The following is a 23,368-nucleotide window of genomic DNA, read 5'->3' on the forward strand; positions in this document are numbered from 1 at the left end:
CCCAAAATATATTCCGCTACTTCTCCCGAGTATGGGGATACCACATGTGTGGGACTTTTTGGGAGTCTAGTTGCGCACGGCACCCCGAAACCCAATCACCACCTTCAGGATTTCTAAGGGTGCAAATTTTTGATTTAACTCCTCACTACCTATCACAGTTTCGAAGGCCATAAAATGCCAAAATAGCACAAAACCCCCCCAAATGACCCCATTTTGGAAAGTAGACACCCCAAGCTATTTACTGAGAGGCATGTTGAGTCCATGGAATATTTTATATTTTGCCACAAGTTGCGGGAATATTAAAACTTTTTTTTTTTTGCACCAAGTTGTCACTAAATGATATATTGCTCACACATGCTATGGGCAGAAGTCAAATTACACCCCAAAATAAATTCTGCTGCTTCTCCCGAGTACGGGGATACCACATGTGGGGGACTTTTTGGGAGCCTAGCCACGTACGGGACCCCGAAAACCAAGCACTGCCTTCCGGATTTGAATATAAAATGCTATAAAAAACAAACTAACCAGAGTCACCCGTAACACTTATACGGTGATCAGTGGTGAAAGGGTTAACTAGGGGCAATCAGGGGGTTCAAATTTTTATTAGGTAGTATATGGGGGTCCCTGGCGCTATATAAAAACCTGACGGGGAACCTAAATAACTAACTGGCTAACCAGCGTCACCAGTGACACTTATACTGTGATCGCTGGTGAAAGGGGGTGAAAGGGTTAACTAGCAGCAATCAGGGGGTTAAAACCATTATTGGATAGTATATCGGGGTACCTAGCGCTATAAAAACCTGGCGGTGAACCTAAAAAAATAACTAGCTACCTAGCGACACTGATGCAGCGCTCAGAAAAATTATCGCTTAGTGACACTGGCAAAAGGGGGTGAAAGGGTTAACTAGCGGAAATCAGGGGGTTAAAACCATTATTGGGTAGTATATCGGGGTACCTAGCGCTATAAAAACCTGGCGGTGAACCTAAAAAAATAACTAGCTACCTAGCGACTGTAGCGACACTAATGCAGCGATCAGAAAAACGATCGCTTAGTGACACTGGCAAAAGGGGGTGAAAGGGTTAACTAGCGGCAATCAGGGGGTTAAAACCATTATTGGGTAGTATATCGGGGTACCTAGCGATATAAAAACCTGGCGGTGAACCTAAAAAAATAACTAGCTACCTAGCGACACATGCAGCGATCAGAAAAATGATCGCTTAGTGACACTGGCAAAAGGGGGTGAAAGGGTTAACTAGCGGCAATCAGGGGGTTAAAACCATTATTGGGTAGTATATCGGGGTACCTAGCGCTATAAAAACCTAGCGGTGAACCTAAAAAAATAACTAGCTACCTAGCGACTGTAGCGACACTAATGCAGCGATAAGAAAAACGATCGCTTAGTGACACTGGCAAAAGGGGGTGAAAGGGTTAACTCTAGGGGCAATCAGGGGGTTAAATCTTTATTGGGGGGTGATAGGGGGCTACCCTGGACCTAACACTAACTGTCCTGACAGTTTTTACTGTCACAACTGACACTGAATGCATTGATCAGTAAAGAAATGATCAATGCAATCAGTGACACTGTGACTGGGGGGGGAGGGGGGGCGGGGGGCGATCGGGGGGGGTTTGTGTGCCTGTGTGTACCTACATGTCAGTGTAGTGTTGGTGCACACTTACTTTTAGTCTTCTCCTCGTAGTCCGGTCAAAAAGACCGCCCCGAGGAGAATGACATCACTTCCTCCTTCCTGTGTAAACAATACACAGGGGAGGAAGCTTCTCATTGGCCAGGAGCGATCCAGAGGGGGTGGCCGAAAACCAACGGCCATCCCCTCATCACGGAGCGCTCCTGGACCGAATCGGACCGCCGTAAACAGCGGGAGGGGGTCCGATCGGACCCCCCACCTGCTGAAAGGCAATCACGTAGATGTACGTGATTGTGCCTGCCTGTGCCATTGTGCTGACGTACAATGGCAATACGGCGGTCCTGAAGTGGTTAATCATTGTCACCATTGGGTCTACATACGTTTTTAATTGAAAATACTGAAACCATTTATTTTTATATTCTTGCCCCAGTTCCTGAAGTGTTGGCATTTTCCCCTCCTCCATGATTTGTATTATCCGTTCATGTTCCTCCATATTCCACTTCAGGAATTTATTTTCTTTTAAGGCTGGCATAAATTCAGGATTAGTGAATAGTGGAGTCATAGGGCCTATTAATGATGACAATTTACCTTTTTTTTTATCATATCATCCCATATTTTTAAAGTTGTTCTTACAAAAATAGGAGTTTCCTTCTCCTTTGATCTTAACTTAGGATTCACCCATGGTTGATGTTTTAATTTAACCCCTAGTATATCTTCTTCTAGTTTTATCCATTGCTTGTCTTTTGTATTATGTTGCCAATCTATTATTCTCATTAAAGAAGCAGCTTGAAGATACTTAAGGTAGTCAGGCACTGCCAATCCTCCATTATTTTTCGTTCTAATTAATACTTCTCTGCATACTCTGGGAGTCTTATGCGACCATACAAAACTTTCTACCATTTCTCTTAATTTTTTCATAATCTTTTTTGATGGTATAATGGGTACTGTTTGAAAAATATATATCATAATTGGTAAGATCTCCATCTTTACAATATTTATTCTCCCAAACCATGAATAAGTTATTTTATCATATTTTCCTAAAAGTTTTTTTACCTTATGAATTGCCTAACTATAATTCATATCTTGCAACAGTTTTAAATCTCTTGGAATATATATTCCCAAATATTTTATCGCATCTAATTTCCATTTAAAAGGGAAATCCTTTCGTAAGAGATTTTGCATTTTTTCTTCTAGTGTAATATTCATTAATTCGGATTTATCATAATTAACTTTAAAGTTGCTAATTTCCCCAAATCTATCAAACTCTTTTATTAAATCTGGTATTGTAATTATAGGGTTAGTTATATACACTAAAAGATCATCCGCATACGCGGCCATCTTATATTCTTTATCTTTTATCTTTATCCCTTTAATATCTTTATTTATCCTTATGGCTTCCATAAGATGTTCCATTATCATAATATATAAGAGTGGTGATAAAGGACACCCTTGTCGGGTTCCATTTGAGATCTTTATATATTCCGATAATATCCCATTTGTTCTCACTTTAGCCCTTGAGTTTTTATATAATGCCATAATTCTTCCTAGCATCTTAGGTCCCATTGCTGTTTGTTTCAATACTTTTTGAATTAAAAAATAAGACAACAGTAAAGTTGGTCCAATTTTTTTATATATATATTGTGAAAGATAATGTTACGCCAAGTAAATTGGTACCCAACATGTCACACTTCAAAATTGTGCTGGCTCGTGGAATGGCAACAAACTTTTACCCTTAAAAATCTCCATAGGCTATGTTTAAAAAAAGTCTACAGGTTGCATGTTTTGAGTTACAGAGGAGGTCTAGGGCTAGAGTTATTGCCCTCGCTCTACCGATCACGGCAGTACCTCACGTGTTGTTTGAACACTGCTTTCATATGCGGGCGCTGCTCACAGATGCATTCGCTTCTGCACTCGAGCTCAGCGAGACAGGGCACGTTTAAAAAAAAATGTTTTTATTAATTATTTAGCTTTTTATTTTTACACTGTTTTTTAAAAAAAAAAGTCACTTTTATTCCTATTACAAGGAATGTAAACATCCCTTGTAATAGAAAAAAAGCATGACATGACCTCTTAAATATGAGATCTGGGGTTAAATAGACCCCAGATCTCATATTTACACTAAAATGCAATTAAAAAAAAAATTGTTATTCAACCGCTACTGAATGACCAGGCCATTTTTTGTGATTCGGCACTGCGTCGCTTTAACTGACAATTGCCTGGTTGTGTGACACTGCACCCAAACAAATTTGACATCCACCCACCCCCCCCCCCCCCCACAAATAAAGCTTTCTTTTGGTGGTATTTGATCATCTCTGCGATTTTTATTCTTTGCGCTATAAACAAAAAAAGAGAATTTAGAAAAAATAAAAAACACTATTTTGTACTTTTTGCTGTAATAAATATCCTCTTTTATATAAAAAGCTAATTTTTTCTCAGTTTAGGCTGTAAGCCTATATTGATTGGTTTGTGCAAAAGTCTACAAAATAGGGGATAGATTTATAGCATTTTTATTATTCATTTTTTTTACTAGTAATGCCCGCGATCTGCAATTTTTATCAGGACTGCGACATTATGGGGGACACTTTTGACACATTTTTGGGACCATTGCCATTTATACAGCAATCAGTGCTATAAAAATGCACTGATTACTGTAAAAATTTCACTGGCAGGGAAGGGGTTAACACTAGGGGACGATCAAGGGGTTAACTGTGTTCCCTCTCTGTGTTCTAACTGAAGGGGGATGGGACTGTCGAGTGGAGATGACAGATTGCTGTTCATATTTTGTATGAACACATGATCAGTTTCTTCTCCCCTCAGAGAACTGGGATCTGTCACGAGAGATCGGGCACTCGCATCGGCTCTGGAGCTGAACAGTGGGCAAGCGCCCCTAGTGGCCACAGGGCAAAGCGAAGTAAGGTAATGTCTTTTTGCCCAGCTGTGCCGTTTTGCTGCAGTAAAACTGCGGCGGCTGGTCGGCAAGTGGTTAAAAAAAGAGGTTGCTTTTAAGAGCTATGGGCGTAAGTGACGTTTTGACGTCGCTTTCGGCCTGCAATGGTATGGAAACAGGTGGGGGACATCTTCCCCTTACTCGCCTCTATACCTAACAGGACACAGGACCTGATCGCCTCCTCTGCTGACGGCATGCCCGGTAAGTGGCAGAGGGCACCAAAATGCAGCAGGGGGGGGGGGGCCTTCCTAGCGCCGATAAGTGATCTTGCGGCGAATCCGCCACAGAGACCACTTTTATCTGAAAGCGGACTGCCCGTTGAAGAAGAGGATACCAGAGTTATGGTAGCTAGCTGTTGCTATAGCAACAATATCCCTCTTCAAAGTACCAACGTATAATGATGGCGGCGGTCTGTAAGTGGTTAAAAAATAGCAACATCCTTTTCACCCCCCCCAGGGTATTATAGTGTTACTATGGTGACACTGAACTACTCTGGTAACCGTAAGTAAAAAATATATGCTTTATCTATTTTTTACATAATGTTACAAGAGCACGTGCAGTGTCACTGTGGTGACCTCATACTGTTGTGGCAGTGATCATGTACAATGGCTGGCTGCTCTGATACCTCTGATAAGATGGGCAAGTCAGTACATCAGGGTTTTCAAACATATACCATAATTTGTAGACTCTATAACTTGCACACAGACTAAATCATATGCGCTGACCTGGCTTATTTTGTACCAAACAAATGTAGCAGAATACATTTTGGCCTACCTTTCATGAATAAAGATTATTTGTTTGCAAAAAATTTTTACGGAAACTAAGAAAAAGTGTTATTTTTTTCCCAAATTTTTGGTATTTTTTTTTTCTTTTTTATGTAGCAAAAAAAATCAAATCAAATGGTGAATAAATATCACCAAAGAAAAGCTCTATCTGTCTCAAAGTGTGGCAGTGCTGAAAACTGGCCTGGGCAGTAAGGGGGTGAAAGAGAGCCCGGTCTATAGGTGGGTTAATAAAAGAAAGTTGGTCATGGCTGACACCAACGGAGCATATTTCTTGCAGCATCAACTAGTATTTTTCTGTACTTGCAGGATCTTTACAGGAATAAACATAGAATAATGTGCTTGTTTGTGTTAAACTTGTGCTGTACATTTTAAGTGCTACTTTGCTGCACACCGATTGGCTATAGAAAGGGGAATTCATTCTTTTTTTTTTTTTTTTTTTTATTGAATTATCAAGGTAAATACAAAAAAAACAGCCTAATGGGCATACCCAGGCTAGGTCACTACTATAAACTACTAATAAAAAAAAAAAAAAAGAGAGAAACATACATATAAATTACATGTATTCCCAACAAAAGCACTTTACGCTCAACCTACTATGCAGAATATGAAAAGAAATCCTCCAATTTTACATATACCCTGCAACTTTCTTCAATTATTTATGGGATGAAATGTACAATATACTTGCATATTCTTACTCCCCCTCCTCCCATAGATTATTGACATGAGAGCCCAGGAATGTTTGAGATCAGGGATGTCACCTACGTCATTCCCGGTGCCTAGTAGAATGTTACTAGACATCGATCAGATCTGCATTAGTGGACTGGGATTCCGTCCAAATATCCCATATTTTGTGAAATTTGTTGCCACATCCACGTGACAGGTAAGTAGCTTTGTACAATGGTAGAGCCGTGTTCACTAACGTTTTCCAGAAATTTATTGAAGGTGCAGCCGAGGCCTTCCATCTGAGTACTATAGATTTACGGGCATAGTATAGTAACAGTCCTAGCAGGGTTCTGATTGCCTGACGTGGGGCCAATGGTTCAACTAGTCCCAGCAGACATGCCTCCACAGACACTGGCACAGGGATGGTGGTGACTGTCAAAATAAATTTGGTCACCTCCACCCAAAAAATCTGAGGATAGCTCCAAAACATATGAATGAAATCCGCTGAGGGTGAGTTGCATCTCCAGCAAGAGGCGGAAACAGATGGATAGATTCTATGTAGACGTACAGGCGTGTAGTACACCGAATGTACTATTTTAAATTGCACTAATTTTATCTCTAGCCGATACTAGCTGTGAAAATGGGTACTGGGGAATTCATTCTTAAAGTGGTTGTATACTCAAAATGATCACTTGGCATGTCTTTTTGCATATTATTATTATAAACTGCCAGTAGTCATTTTTACTATACCGGTTTCCTTTTCAAGTTAGCGATATTTTGAAAAGTGGAGACGTGTAATGCTAATGCGCCGTATGTTCATTCATTCCGGCAAGCCAAGAATCTGCTGGAAAAAATCATTGTTTATGTCGGGGCTGCGTCAGAAATCACCCCGCGATGTTTCGTCAAGATTCTTCCCTAAGAGCATCATGGTTAACATGTGACTTGCACGTCACAGAATCGAGGAGAGACAGACGGCACGAGATACAAGGAAGAAGAGGCTTAATATTTTGATCGTAGTGCGCACGCGCAGGATTACGGAGACGAGGGTGAACTGTGGGCGGAAATAGAAATAGATTTGGACCACAGTGGAGATTGCGCGGGCTTATATGATGAAAAACGGTTTACAAGATCAAGATTATCTACAGAATAAGAAAAACTATTTAGATACATATATAGCGATCAATCGATTTATGAATATGGTAATTATAATGTTAGTAGGGTTTACTACCGCTTTAAGCTTGTGCAAAGAAATAAAGATGTGTGCTCTAAATAACAGTATTCATTACTATTCGAATCAATATGTCTGCGTATTTTCTGTGTGGACAAATGTATCAATTACTGCTTGAAGCACTCTGATTTCCGGCTCATTTCCATGGTAAGGCACTGATTCATGCTTGACAGTAAATGTGTAATATGTTTTGTCAGGCGCACAGTGTGCCCGCATGTGGTATTTTGCTTAATTAGAAATAGAGTTCTGCAGACTGGCAGTAAATCTGGCCCAACCACTGTGACAATTTTCTCTACTTACTGTTAAACCAAAGACCCTGTGTGATACCTCAGTCTATCTTCTCTTGTAACAGTCAAATGCAGTATTAAGTATGAATCGAAAAGGCTGTCATGTTCCTGACACTGGAGCTTCACTGACAGTAAGCCCGACAGACACACATGTTTTGTGATTTAGTAAGCACTATAATCTTGAGCTTGACCACACTCAGAGCTAAACCCACTGGTGGTTTGTGTTCATAGGAACGGCCCAGCACACACTACTTGTGTACACTGAGCTGTCAAGTGCTTGATTAAGGAAAAGTGATTATAGCTCTTTTCAGCAAAGGAGATATGCTTTCAAAGGCTAATTATTCAGATTGGCTCTGCAGTTATAAACTGTTGAGAAAAAAAAATTAATTATAAAGTAATTTTATTTGTCAGTAACTATTCACAAATCTGTTTTTCAAAATAGAACAAAAATAAAACATTTTCAGGAAAAAATTGAATCAATTACCTTTTTAAAAGTAGATGTAAATCAAATCACTAAAATCTCCTATAAACTTTAAAGCTCAGCCCCAGAAATTGGAGAAATCTACCATTGTAGTGTCCCTACCTGTTTTTCTAAATCCCTGATGATCCTGCCATGAAGGTTTCCTGTTCAGGCAGTTTGTCTCCCAATTGTGCTCCAGCGTTGTCACCATATCACATGGTGGAGACTACAAGAGGCTGTGCTGACACACATTGCACAGGCATGGTTCACTCCTGTCACTGTCAGAAAGCCAACTTTTAGCAGTGATATAGGGGTAAAATAAGTATTGAACATGCCATTTGTCTAGATAAATATATTTCTAAAGGTAATATTGATATGTCAGTAACAACCCATGCAATCCATGCATACAAAAAAAAACAAGTTCAGAAATTAGGTTCCAGTTCATTGAAAAAAGTATTCATACCCCTTGCAACTTTCCACATTTTTCATGTTGCAACCAAAAATGTAAATGTATTTTATTGGGATTTTATGTGAGAGACCAACACAAAGTGGCACATAATTGTTGGAAGGAAAATGAAAAATGTATTTTCTCAAATTTTTTACAAATACAGTATCTCACAAAAGTGAGTATACCACTCACATTTTTGTAAATATTTTATTATATCTTTTCATGTGACAACACTGAAGAAATAACACTTTGCTACAATGTAAAGTAGCGAGTGTACAGCTTGTATAACCAATAGGGGTGCAACGGATCAAAAAACTCATGGATCGGATCATTCCTTGGATCGGATCATTTTTCGGATCAGCAAATAATTTAATTTGCAAAAACCTGTGAAAATTCCACCACCATATAGTCCCCACTGTAATATCCACAATCTCCCCCACTGTAATATTGGCAGAGTATTGGCAGGGTATGGAGGGATGGCTGTCAGAGAGCAGCGCTGTGGGCACTACAGATTCAGCCCACAGTGCTGCTTCCATCCAATCTCACCCCTCCACTGTACAGAGAGGGGAGAGAGGAACATGACGCCGGTTTGCTTACAAGTGATCGCTCCATCATTTGACGGAGTGCTCACATTGTAAACTGCCTGGGTGTAGAAAGATGGCCGCTGCTTCGGGGCTAGGCCGAAGCCGCGGCCTTTCCTAAGGCCGAGACCGCGGAGTGCTCCTCGGATCATGGCATGTGTCGATCCGAGCGGGGTGACCCATTCGGATCACGGAACGGTGACGATCCATTGCACCCCTAATAACCATGTAAATTTGCTGTCCCCTTAAAATAACTCAATACACAGCCATTAATGTCTAAACTGCTGGCAACAAAAGTGAGTACACCCCTGAGTGAAAATGTCCAAATTGGTCATGGGACTTGTTAGTTCTAAAAGGTCTCAGGTGTGAATGGGGAGCAGGTGTGTTAAATTTGGTGTTATCGCTCTCACTCTTGTACTGGTCACTGGAAGTTCAACATGGCACCTCATGGCAAAGAACTCTGAGGATCTGGAAAAAAAGTGTTGCTATACATAAAGATGGCATAGGCTATAAGAGGATTACCAAGACCCTGAAACTGAGCTACAGCACGGTGGCCAAGACCATACAGCGATTCCACTCAGAACAGGCCTCGCCATGGTCAACCAAAGAAGTTGAGTGCACATGCTCAGCGTCATATGCAGAGGTTGTGTTTGGGAAATAGACGTATGGGTAGTGCCAGCATTGCTGCAGAGGTTGAAGGGGTGGGGGGGTCTACCTGTCAGTGCTCAGACCATACGCCACACACTGCATCAAATAGGTCTGCATGGCTGTCGTCCCAGAAGGAAGCCTCTTCTAAAGATGATGCCCAAGAAAGCCCACAGTTTGCTGAAGACAAGCAGACTAAGGACATGGGTTACTGGAGCCATGTCCTGTGGTCTGATGATACAAAGATAAACTTATTTGGTTACGATAGTGTCAAGTGTGTGTGTGAAAAAGAAAAATCCAGAAATAGTGAATTCATGGTTGATAGGATTTAAGGCTCTTGATGTATGCAATTCATACAGTAATTTTCCATCGCTTGAATCATTTTTCCTATTATAGGAGTGAGTGGGGCCTCATGTCTAAGCTTTGCCTAAGGTCTTACAAAGCCTAGAGCCATCTCTGACATGGTGGCTTGAATTCAGTGTTTTGGGGGTCATCTGACAAACTGTGGCCCCTAGACCTCAAAATAATAATCTTGCTTTCGTTAGTCCACAAAATGTTGCACCATTTCTCTTTAGGCCAGTCAGTAAGGGTTATTTACTAAAATTGGAGAGTGCAAAATCTGGTGCTACTCTGCACAGAAACCAATCAGCTTCCAGGTTTTATGGCCAAAGATTAATTTTAGATTCTGAAGTTAGAAGCTGTTTGGCTACTATGCACAGCTGCACTAGATTTTGCAACCCCAATGTGTTCTTTGGCAAATTGCAACCGCTTTGGTACATGTCGTTTCTTCAACAATGGGACTTGGTGGGGGCTTCTTGCTGATATCTTGGCTTCACATAGGCGTCTTCTAATTGTTACAGTACTCGCAGGTAAATTTAGACCTTCTTTGATCACCCCGGAGTTTATCATTGGCTGAGTCTGTGCCATTTTGGCTATTTTTCGATCCATTTGAATGGTTGTTTTTCATTTTCTTCCAGGTCCTTCTGGTTTTGGTTGCCATTTGAAAGCATTTGAGAAATTATAGCTGAGCAGCCTATCGGTTTCTGCACTTCTTTATATGTTTTCCCCTCTCCAGTCAACCTTTTATCCACTTCAATACAGGGAACTTTTACCCCCTTCCTGCCCATTCCAATTTTCAGCTTTCAACCCTGTCACACTTTGGAATGACAATTGCACGGTCATGTACCCAAACTACATTTTTATAATTTTTTTCCCACAAATAGAGCTTTCTTTTGGTGGCATTTGATCACCACTAGACTTTTATTTTTTTCTAAACAAATTAACCACTTCCCACCCAGCCACTGCACATATACGTCCAGGTCGCCGCTTCCTCCTTCTGAGTGGATGCTCAGTAATGTCTTTCAGAAGGAGGAGGAACGCGCACATGCAGCTGCGTGACCCCAATGTGCACCTGTCATCCGGACACGGCACATATCAGATCGGCAGGAGGGCTCTGTGACTGGCCCTCCTGATCACATGATGGCTGTGTCCAGTCACAGCCATGATGTGACATAAATAGAAAGCCGGTTGCTAGGCGATCGGCTCTCTTCTCCTCACACGGAAATTGTCAGTGAGGAGAGGGAGAGCAGATCGCTGCAGTCGGCCAGTGATCAGGGAGTATGAGCTGTTTATTACACGCTGATCACTGGCCTAGTGTCCCCACACAGTGTCCCCAAAATAATGTCCCCCCACACGTCCCCACACAGTAAAAACAGCTGTCCCCCGCATATATCCCAATAAAATCATATGTCCCAATGATTATGTCCACACACATGTCTGTGATGATCTGGGCACATCTGTACATGATCACCTGCGTACATATGTTCGTGACCACACACTTATCAGGATTTTTTTTTTTTTACCAGACATGTAGCAGAATAGATTCTGACTTAAATTCATGACACAATTTGATTTTATTGTATTTCCTTTAAAATAGAAAGTAGAAAATGTTGTTGTTGTTTTTTTTCAAAACTTTCAAAAATGTTTTCACTTATATCGCGAAAAATAAAAAACTAAGTAGTGAATAAATAGCACCAAAATAAAGCTCTATTTGTGTGAGCAAAATAATAAAACATTTATTTAGGTACAGTGTAGCATGACCGCACAATTCACATTGAAATTGTGAGTGCACGGAAAGTTGAAAATTTGGTCTGGGAAGGAAGGGGGTGAAAGTGTCCAGTATTGGAGTGATTAAAAAAGAACAAAATTAAATAAAAAAAAAAAAAAGTTTTTCTGAGTTTTATGTTATAAAATGTTTTCTCCTTTACTGACGGGCACTGTTGGGGCTGCACTGAAGGGCACTGAATAGGCGGCACTGATATGCACTAATAGTGGTCACTGATAGGTGACACTGATGGGCAGTAAAAGCAATGATAGCCATTACTAATGGGTACTGATTGGTATCTGTGATGGGCACTGATTAGTATCTGTGGTGGGCACCTCTGATGGGGGGGTTGCGCTGATTATCACGCAGACCCCCCCCCTCCCCCCCTGTCAGGAGAGCCACTGATCGGCTCTCCTCTGCTCGCATCTTGTCAGCGTAAACTGAGGAAAGCCTCCTGATTACCGCTGTGATCAGCTGTAATTGATCGCTATTATTTTGAACACAACTTTACCTGCCCTGTGCAATAGTTTTGCACAGAGCAGGTGAGCAAATGGTTTTGCTTACCTGCAGGTAATTATGATGTGGTTATTACGATTTGAAGGAAACAAAATCTTTTAAACCTTTAGAAACACTTTAACCACTGTTTTTTAGAGTGGGTGGTCGGCTATCTGGGGATAATGGCCAATGCTTTTTAAAAATTGAACAAGTGTGTATCTATCACAGGGTGGTGTCTGTGGATACACTGATAGAAAAAATGCCGCGTCCTAGTTATCACTTTGTGAATATAAATATTGACAGGGAAAAGGGGGAGTAAGGAAGAAAAATAAAAAAAGGAATAAAAGAACCTTCACATAAAAAGACCTCAGAAAAAATGTGGGTTCAATTGGACTTTTTAGGCATAAAGAAAGTTGTGAACACAACCAGTATATTCAAAAAGAATTATTTCTATTTATTAAAAAAAAAAAAAAGAAAGACAATTTAAAAAGAACAGGGAAAAGTTCAATTTCCTTTTTACACAAAAAAAAGGGAAAATGTTTCCTCCTTAAAACTACACATTTAAGACCTAATTGACATCCTATCAAACATAGTAAAATCCATTTCAAATTTCCAAAAGGGAAAGAGAAAAACAAAATATATATCTATACAAATGAGGGATCAAGGATATCAATCATACAGTCAACGATTACATATATTTTTGGTGCTCTACATGTTTCGTGTCTACGATGACACTTCTTCAGGAGCTGATAATAATGTTCTAAATTATTCCTTCGTAAAAGTGTGTCCCAAATAGGGAGATCACCGTTTCCAAAGGAGGAAATTGGTACGATTGATTACACAAAACTCATTAAGTTTAAATCTTCAGTGTTTTTAGTAAAAAATTCTTGAGGCGTAAGTGAACACAAGTAAGTCCGTGATGGATACTCTTTAGTATCCCCTGAGCTCAGATTGCAAAAAACGGATCAAGTTCCCAATGGGTAAAGAAGGAAAGTAAAAAAAGATCAATGGCGGCCATCTTTTACACACAAAAAACAATATGATAGGGGTGAATGGGCCGATTAGTCTGCCTCTTTGATTCCCCCTTTACTTTCCTTCTTTACCCATTGGGAACTTGATCCGTTTTTTGCAATCTGAGCTCAGGGGATACTAAAGAGTATCCATCACGGACTTACTTGTGTTCACTTACGCCTCAAGAATTTTTACTAAAAACACTGAAGATTTAAACTTAATGAGTTTTGTGTAATCAATCGTACCAATTTCCTCCTTTGGAAACGGTGATCTCCCTATTTGGGACACACTTTTACGAAGGAATAATTTAGAACATTATTATCAGCTCCTGAAGAAGTGTCATCGTAGACACGAAACATGTAGAGCACCAAAAATATATGTAATCGTTGACTGTATGATTGATATCCTTGATCCCTCATTTGTATAGATATATATTTTGTTTTTCTCTTTCCCTTTTGGAAATTTGAAATGGATTTTACTATGTTTGATAGGATGTCAATTAGGTCTTAAATGTGTAGTTTTAAGGAGGAAACATTTTCCCTTTTTTTTTGTGTAAAAAGGAAATTGAACTTTTCCCTGTTCTTTTTAAATTGTCTTTCTTTTTTTTTTTTTTTTTTTAAATAAATAGAAATAATTCTTTTTGAATATACTGGTTGTGTTCACAACTTTCTTTATGCCTAAAAAGTCCAATTGAACCCACATTTTTTCTGAGGTCTTTTTATGTGAAGGTTCTTTTATTCCTTTTTTTATTTTTCTTCCTTACTCCCCCTTTTCCCTGTCAATATTTATATTCACAAAATGGCCAATGCTGCTCAACTGTTAGCTCAAGCAGCGGGAGAGAAAGTCTCTCTCCCCCCCCGCCACTCCTCCTGGGTTCTCCTGTCCCAGTCCCGCAAATGTAAACGGGGTTCAAATTACACATGTGAGATATCACCACGATCTTCAGAGCGAGAGCAATAATTCTAGCAAAAGTTCTCCTCTGTAACTCTAAACAGGTTTCCGTTAAAATTTCTTCAAGCGTCGCCTATGGAGATTTATAAGTACCGTAGTTTGTCGCCATTCCAAATAAGTGTGCGCAATTTTAAACTGTAACATGCTGAGTATCTATCTACTCAGCGTAACAATATCTTTCACAATGTACAAAAAATGGGCTAACTTTACAGTTTTTTTTTTTTTTTTTTTTTTTTTTTTTATAGTTTTAATTCAGTGAAGTGTATTTTTTCCAAGAAATTTTCATTTGAAAGACCGCTGTGCAAATACCATTACATAAAATATTGCAACGACCACCATATTTATTTGCTAAAATAATGTATATAATGTAGGGGGCCCTAAGTAATTTTCTACCAAAAAATACTGATTTTAACTTTTAAACAAGCGTCAAAAATAGGTCTGGTCCTTAAATAGTTAAGGAAAGAGCTTCTGGCTCCTCCCCCTTGTTGAATGACCCCATAGCCAGCTGGGGGCACTCGTGCGTGCCCACTCCCAAACTGCTTCTATGCATCTATGGACACAGATAGTGGCTCAGTCCCACTCCCCAATTCCTCCTCACAGGGTGTGATTGACAGCATTGCTCCCGCTGCTGTGTCTCTGCCAGTGAGGAGTGAGAGACCCGGGAGAGATGCTGCTCTTGTGTACATCACTGGATCAGGCTTGGGTACGTATTTGGGAGGGGGACTGTGGGGGAGCCCTGCTATGAGGGTTTTCTTTACCTTTATGCATAAAGGTAAAAAAAAAACCTTCACCCCTTATAACCACTATAATGGTGGTGGCTACATTAAATAAGCACATAAAGTACACACAAACACTGGTGAGGCACACAGTTAAACCTTTGACCGCCCAGATGTTTAACCCTTTCCCAGCCAGTGTCAGTACAGTGACCATGCATATTTTTAGCACTGATCACTGTATTTGTTTCACTGGTTCCTGCAAAATGTCAAGTGTGTCAGATTGTCCAGGCACAATATTGCAGTCCCACTATAAGTCGCTGATTAACGCCATTACTAGTACAAAAAGAAAGAAATTGCATAAATATATACCATAGTTTACAGATTCTATAACGTTAATGTAAACCAATCAATATACGCTTATTTTTTATTTTTTGCCAAAAACATGTAGCAGAATACATATTGGCTAAAATGTATGAGGCAATTTGATTTTTAAAATTTTTAAGCTGTCAAACAAAAGTAAAAGTATTACATGATTTAACCATTAAAACGTGTCTAAACCCAAGAACAAAGATGTAATATATTTTTCCCAATCCTTAGATGGTACTTATAAGTGGTGTTTGAATTTTTGCAGGTATACTTTCCCCTTCTTTTACCTGGTGATCCTGCCACTAACACACTTTCTGTCCTAATGTACGTTCACTTTGCTGTATGCATGGAGGATCAGCAATATCACTATAGAAAAGTAATACAAACACTTCCCGCTATATTTTGCATAACAGGGAGGGGGTCTGCAGTCCTTAGAGATAGCACAGGGTGAGTCTATAGTCCTTATTGTGTTGCTAAACCCAGTAATATGAAAATAGTTTATCCGCCAATCAACACCAACCGCCCCCCCCCCCCCCCCCCCCCTGCCCACAGCTTAAAAATCTTCTTTTTACATCCAAATAATGCCACTATATACCTTTTTTGGCTGATCTGTATACCACGGTCATATGATAAACTGCACGGCCTGTGCAGTGTTTAGGTAGGAAGAGATTTCCACTACAGCCTGTATCCTCATGTTGTTATGGGATTTGGATCATCCATCAATCAAAATGTGACATCCCACCCACTTCTTTTCTTTTTTTAGTTACTGGTCATGGAGGAGGAGGAGGCAGAGGGACTGGGTTGTCATTTAGGATCTGTATACACGCCCACATGTGTGATGTCAATATCATGTGACCTGAAAAGCTCAACTCAAACAAGGAACTGTTCTCTCCAGCAGTAACCAAACTGAGCATGTGCAGCAGTACTACCCACACTGTGTCTTATCTGGCCTTGCCCAGAATGACCCCGCAGGAGGGGGAGGATCTGTGCATACCGGATCAAAGAGCATTTTTACACAATACATAGGATTAACCCCTTAAGTTCCACAGGGAGTATAACAAGCATGCTATTTATACAGACAGATTTTACTGTTGTGGGTTTAGTAAGCCTGGTACACTAGAAGATTTAGTTCTCCAGGGCCGAACAAAAAAAAAAACAGATTGCTGTACTAACAAACTATGTTAGTGCAGCAATCTTCCCTCAGTGTGCTATTGTGTTCTGACAGGGGGACTGCCCCCGTGCCAAAGCACACTGATTAGATACTGATTTTCCAGCATGCTGTTCAACAGAATTTTGTCGTAAAACCTGCTTTTGTAGAATTGACCGCTGTACACACAGGCCTAAGGTCTGGTAATTTTCAGCTTGTGTGTACAAGGCTTTAGATATGGCACAGGAACGGTTTAACTTATTGCAGCACAGGCAGAGAGCAGGGAAAGTTCTCTGATTGTAAGCTGGTTAGTTCTTTGTTAAGGGCCATACACATGGGCGGTATCGGCTTCTGTCCATGGGGCATGACCGAAAAAGGTCTGCTGATCGACATCCTATCAGTGCTCTCAGCAATGGCTGAGAGAGCCTCTGGCAGGGGGGCAGTCTTTCTATTAGAACACAATAGCTCAGTGGGGAGATCGCCTTACTAAGATCAGTAACATCATTGTTAGGACAGGATCTCCTTCTAAGCTTTTCTGTTTTTTTTTTTTTTTTTTTTTCCCGTTAAGCCCGCTGGGTTGAATGGAAGAAAAATTTGTAGTGTGTACAAAGCTTTAGGATTTGTGTACGCTTTAATTGTATTTGTATTACCACACCAACCACATCACTGACTTGGTCTGTTTTGTGCAAGCTCATGAAGATGTCATAAGTGTCTGTGATTCTCAATTGCAGCGATTCCCTTACCTATGGGGTTTGTAGTTCACCAATGCTAAATTTTGTTTTACCTGAGGTCTTTCTGAAAAAACTTGCAATCGGTTATCACAATCTGTTCAGTTTCCATGGAGCAATTGAGCCACACTGGAGTGATTTAAAAGTGATTAATTAATGCAAATCAGAAATTGTGTTCCCCGTGTTTGCTCTGTTGTGCTGAGAAATGTCAAGATGTCTGAACTACTAACTGATAATTTATTCAAAATACAGGAGAATGTTGGGCTGCTCTTGGCTCGTGTATTTTCCTGCAGTGAAAGAAAGCTCACCAATTATATACCCTGTGGGTTCTTTCTTTTTAGATGGTACAGCTGCATGCTGGGTAAGAAGTGCAGTTTGGCGCCATTGAAGGAAGAGCTACAAATACAAGGGGTATGTTTACTGCTATTCTGGTTATTCTTGTGTAGTTGGAGGGGAAAGAGAATCAACATTTTGAAGTCTAACAACTCAGGTAGGAATTTTCAATTAAATGTTTTAAAAAAATCCTGAAATAAAAACAAAAACTCCTAGCAAACAGTTTAAGATCAGCAGCTTTTTTTTCTTTCCTCCTCTGTGCAAGGATTTTGCACAGAGTGGACCCAATCCTCCTCTTCTGGGGTCCCCCCATGATCCTTCTGGCTCCTCCTCTTCTTCCCGAGTGCCCTGACAGAGAAGCGATTTCCCTGGGGGCACTCGTGCAGGCGTGCTCCCGTGTCCTGCTGCTGCATCCATTGATACAGACAGCAGGACTCGGCCCCGTCTCCAGCATCATTGGGTTTGATTGACAGCAGTGGGAGCCAATGGCTCCCACTGTTATCAGTCTATCCAATGAGGACCCGAGACACTGGCTGGAGCTGCATTAAGGTAAAAAACCCTGAGGGTTTACAACCCCTTTAATATCAGACACCTAAGAGAGGAAGATTTACTAAAACTGGTGCACACAGATGCAGGTACAGCTGTGCATGATAATCGGCTTCTAATTAAGCAAGGATAACTTGTTGAATTGTAAGCCTTAACTTGCTGCACATTTTCACTAGCAAGTTGTATACTTGCAGAGCACTTGAAGCACAAGTTCTAGTTGCAGTGGTGAGTAGGGATGAGCTTCGAGTTCGAGTCGAACTCCTGTTCGACTCAAACATTGCCTGTTCGCCTGTACGGCAAACAGTGAACGATTTGGGCTGTTCGCTGCAAATTCTAAAAGCTGGAACACCTTATACAAGTCTATGGGAGAAATCTAAAGTGCTAATTTTAAAGGGTAATATGCAGGTTACTCTCCTAAAAAGTGTTTGGGGACCTGGGTCCTGCCCCAGGGGACATGATCAATGCAAAAAAAAGTTTTAAAAACTGCCTTTTTTTCAGGAGCAGTGATTTTAATAATGATTAAAGCGGGAGTCCACCGGGACTCCGCGTTTTTTTTTTTTTTTTAAAAGCCAGCAGCTACAAATACTGCAGCTGCTGACTTTTAAAATAGTGACACTTACCTGTCCAGCGCGCCCCCGATGTCGGCACCCGAAGCCGATCTCTAGGTCGTCTGTTGGGTCCTGCCGCCGCCATCTTGGGTATGGGAATCAGGAAATGGAGCCTTTCGGCTTCATTTCCCGGTTCCCTACTGCGCATGCGCGAATCGCGCTGCGCAATAAGGACGCTCCCCGCTGCCTCTGGGATCTGTGTGTTTCCCAGCAGGCAGCGGGGCACTTGCGGAAAGGGGCGTAAGTTACGCCCCTTTCCGCAGAGAGCTATCCCGGAAGTGGGTGCAGTTACCTGGATTATCCAGGTAACTGCACCCCCCTCCCCCCTGAAAGGTGCCGATTGTGGCACCGGAGGGGGGGAGGGTTCCGATGAGCGGAAGGTCCACTTTAGGGTGGACCTCCGCTTCAAGGTGAAACAATAAAAGTGTTATATTCCTTTAAATGTGGTACCTGGGTCGTGTCTATAGTATGCCTGTAAAGGGCGCATGTTTCTGGTGCTTAGAACTGTCCCTGCACAAAGTGTCATTTGTGCAGGAAAAAAAGTCTTTTAAAATCACTTGCGACTATATTGTCGGCTCCCGTAATACAGAGAACACTCAATGAGTGTTCTCTGTATTAGCCGTCAATTCATTCATTCATTGATAAAAAAAAAAAAAAAGCGTGGGGGTTCCCCTAAATTCAATTACCAGGCCCTTCGGGTCTGATATGAATATTAAGGGGAACCCCGTGTCAAATAAAAAAAAAAAATTTGACGTGGTGGTCCCCCTAAAAATCCATACCAGATCCTTTATCCGAGCACGCAATCTGGCAGGCCGCAGGAAAAGAGGGGGGACGAGAGAGCGCCCCCCCCTCCCTCCTGAACCGTACCAGGCCACATGCCCTCAACATTGGGAGGATGCTTTGGGGGTCTGTGACCCCTGAAAGCACCATGTCCCCATGTTGATGGGGACAAGGGCCTCATCCCCACAACCCTGAGCGGTGGTTGTGGGGGTCTGCGGGCGGGGGGCTTATCAGAGTCTGGAAGCCCCCCTTTAACAAGGGGACCCCCAGATACCGGCCCCTCCCCTGTTTGAAATGGTAAGGGGGTACAAAAGCACCCCTACCATTTCACAAAGAAAGTGTAAAAATGGTTAAATAAGACAAACACACTTTTGAAAAATTCCTTTATTAAAAATAAAAAAAATAAAAAAAAATTCCAGCGGTGCTAATCCACTCTTGCTATCCAGCGGCGGATCTCCGGGGTCCAGCGATGGATGATCATATCCAGCGACGGGGGATCTCTGTCCAGCGCTGTCCATAGATCCGTCTTCTGTCTCCACTGCGGAGACACTGCAAGGATCCCAGCGCTGACGTTTCTTATATTAGGAGGCCGGGGCCACCCGTCACCTGACCCCGCCCCTCTGGCGCTGGTGAGGGGAGCCAGGGATTCCCTAATGACGTATGGGTGACCCGCCCCCTCTGATGTAACGGAAACCTGCGTTACATCAGAGGGGGCGGGGGTCACCCATACGTCACTGGGGAACCCCTTGCTTCCCTCACCAGAGTCAGAGGGGGCGGGTCAGGTGATGGGTGGCCCCGCCCTGCTAATATAAGAAACGTCAGCGCTGGGATCCCCGCAGTGGAGACAGAAGATGGATGTATGGACAGCGCTGGACTGAGATCCCCCGTCGCTGGATATGATCATCCATCGCTGGACCCAGGAGATCCGTCGCTGGATAGCAAGAGTGGATTAGCACCGCTGGAATCTTTTTTTTTTTTTTATTATTATTTTTTATTTATTTTTTTAATAAAGGAATTTTTCAAAAGTGTGTTTGTCCTATTTAACCATTTTTACACTTTCTTTGTGAAATGGTAGTGGTACTTTTGTACCCCCTTACCATTTCAAACAGGGGGGGCAGGATCTGGGGGTCCCCTTGTTAAGGGGGGCTTCCAGATTCTGATAAGCCCCCCGCCCGCAGACCCCCACAACCACCGCTCAGGGTTGTGGGGATGAGGCCCTTGTCCCCATCAACATGGGGACATGGTGCTTTGAGGGGTCACAGACCCCCAAAGCATCCTCCCAATGTTGAGGGCATGTGGCCTGGTACGGTTCAGGAGGGAGGGGGGGCCGCTCTCTCGTCCCCCCCTCTTTTCCTGCGGCCTGCCAGGTTGCGTGCTCGGATAAAGGGTCTGGTATGTATATTTAGGGGGACCCCCACGTCAAATTTTTTTTTTAAATTTGACACAAGGTTCCCCTTAATATCCATAGCAGACCTGAAGGGCCTGGTAATTGAATTTAGGGGAACCTCCACGCTTTTTTTTTAATGAATGAATTGTCGGCTAATACAGAGAACACTCATTGAGTGTTCTCTGTATTACGGGGAGCCGACAATATAGCCGCAAGTGATTTTAAAAGACTTTTTTTCCTGCACAAATGATACTTTGTGCCGGGACAGTTCTAAGCACGGGAAACATGCGCCCCTTCACAGGCATACTATAGACACCCCCCAGGTACCACATTTAAAGGAATATTACACTTTTATTGTTTCACTTTAATCATTATTAAAATCACTGCTCCTGAAAAAACGGCCCTTTTTCTTAAAACTTTTTTTTGCATTGATCCATGTCCCCTGGGGCAGGACCCAGGTCCCCAAACACTTTTTAGGACAGTAACTTGCATATTAGCCTTTAAAATTAGCACTTTAGATTGTGAACGTTCGAGTCCCATAGACTTTAATAGGGTTCTAAAGTTCACACGAAGTTTAGGTCTGTTCGCAGGTTCTGGTGCGAACCGAACAGGGGGGTGTTCGGCTCATCCCTAGTGGTGAGTCTACAGCAAGACCTTTGCAAGCCACAGTGACCCCTGTGGTGGGATGACTATTGCATAGCGGAACCAGAACTTGCAGCAGAATGTTTCCTGAGAAAGTTGATCTGGAGTCATGCAATGTGGACTTGCTGTAATTGTGGAACAAACTTGTGAAGCCTGGCAAGTCTAGCAAGAGCTTAGCAAGTCATTTTCAAAGGTGCAGCTCAATTGCTTGCTATATGGGTTTTAGCTTGTTCACTTAAGCTTTGACAATAAAACCTAGAAGTTGATTGGTTACTATGTATGGCTGCACCATATTTTGTGTGCACCAGTTTTAGTAAATATCCCCCCTAATGTCTCATTTACAAATGTGTTAAAATAATATATAAAATTGATATCTTCAAGTAAGAATTTATCTATATGTTACCATAAAAAAAATTGTAATAGAATTCTTGGTTTAAATACATTGAATTAAACTCTTAAGTTAGTTAAATCAAACTAATGGCCAGTCCCTATCTACCATGTCAAATACTCCCATGACATATGATACATAAAATAGCCCTTTTTTATGTACTACAGATACTACTGCCAAATGTAAATCATTTTGCTTACAAACGATCCATTCTAATTAGGGGTAAGCTTACAATGTAGAGGAGAGCTACAGAAGTAGGTGTGACCTGGCTATAAGTTGTAATATGTATTACAAAGTATGCAAATTAAGAATTCATTTTTTATGTTGGTGCATTTCCACTTTTGCAATCAAATTGGAATAACTCCTACTTTATATTTGTTACATGTTCCTATTCACATAGCACAACTAAGCTTCTTGCATTGTATTAAGCTGGCCATACATTATACAATATTCTTTTTTAATTTCCTTTAGATTTACCTTCAGCTATGTAGTGTAAAGGCCTGCCTGATTGCATACAAAATTGAAAGTGTTTAGGTTTGACCTCATATTATATGGTTTTGGCAAATCTAAAGGAAAGTTGTAGAAGAACATTGTATAATGTATGGCCCACCTTTATGAGGACAGGATTACGCTAAGGCTGGGTACACATGGGCCGAAAACAGTCGGTTCAACAGGACCCATCCAAATTTCGGTCCATGTGTACAGCTCCCAGACTGACAGAATCTGGTCTCACAACCAGCTTCTTTCAAATGGGCATGCTGGAAAACAAGAAATCCGATCGGCGATCTCAGCCAGTGGCTCATCGGTGTATTCTGGCAGGGGGACAGTCCCCGTGTCATAATACAATAGTTCAGTGGTGGAGATGGCTGCACTAACATCGCTTGTGCTAGTATAGGGATCTGTATTTTTTTTTTTCGTGTAGCCCGCTGGGTTGAGTGAAAAAAACGTATAGTGTTTACCCCACAAAACATTATTCAAAAAGCCTTTCAATCAGCCATGATACCTCTTCCTGAGAAACATCTAAAAGGTTATAAACTTTTTCTTTGGAAAAAAAAAAAAGAATATGATTTTAGTGAATTTGTGCCATTTAAGCATTGGTACAAGTACAGCTTATATGTCCGTGTTGTAATGATAATGGGTAACAGTTGTCCGTAAGTATGGTAGTGTACTGCAAGTATAGTCCCAGAGGAAAATAAATGCAATTTCAGTGAGGAACCTACAGGTATTAGGCTCACGTTGCTGCTTGGTTGCCATCAGTACTGGGTACAGGGTAGGCTTGATTGAGAGAATCCAGACCATGTTTCAGGCCAAGCTCTAAGCGTGCCATAATGGTTGTGCAGTTCCCAAGCGGTGGTGAACTTATGGGAAATATATATATATTTTTAACAAACATATAGAGGGATTTTCTCAAATTGGACTGCAAAAGTGGAAATCCGCTTTAAGTTTACCTGTTTCAGGGTTATATGGCAGGGGGTTAA

General features: G+C 41.5%; 1 protein-coding gene across 3 annotated transcripts in view; it reads left to right on the plus strand.

Moving 5' to 3' along the window:
• METTL16 (methyltransferase 16, RNA N6-adenosine) overlaps positions 1-23,368 on the plus strand; it is a 139,891-nt gene that overhangs the window by 83,951 nt on the left and 32,572 nt on the right. For all 3 annotated transcript variants that reach the window (XM_077480496.1, XM_077480494.1, XM_077480495.1), the window contains one exon: positions 17,548-17,617. In XM_077480496.1, the coding sequence (XP_077336622.1) occupies positions 17,548-17,617 (70 nt within the window). The remainder of the gene's footprint in view (positions 1-17,547; positions 17,618-23,368) is intronic.

This window comes from Lithobates pipiens, unplaced genomic scaffold (genome assembly GCF_037356315.1).
Source record: "Lithobates pipiens isolate NorthernLeopardFrog02 unplaced genomic scaffold, aLitPip1_a1.2 Scaffold_16, whole genome shotgun sequence".
Lineage (NCBI taxonomy): Eukaryota > Metazoa > Chordata > Amphibia > Anura > Ranidae > Lithobates > Lithobates pipiens.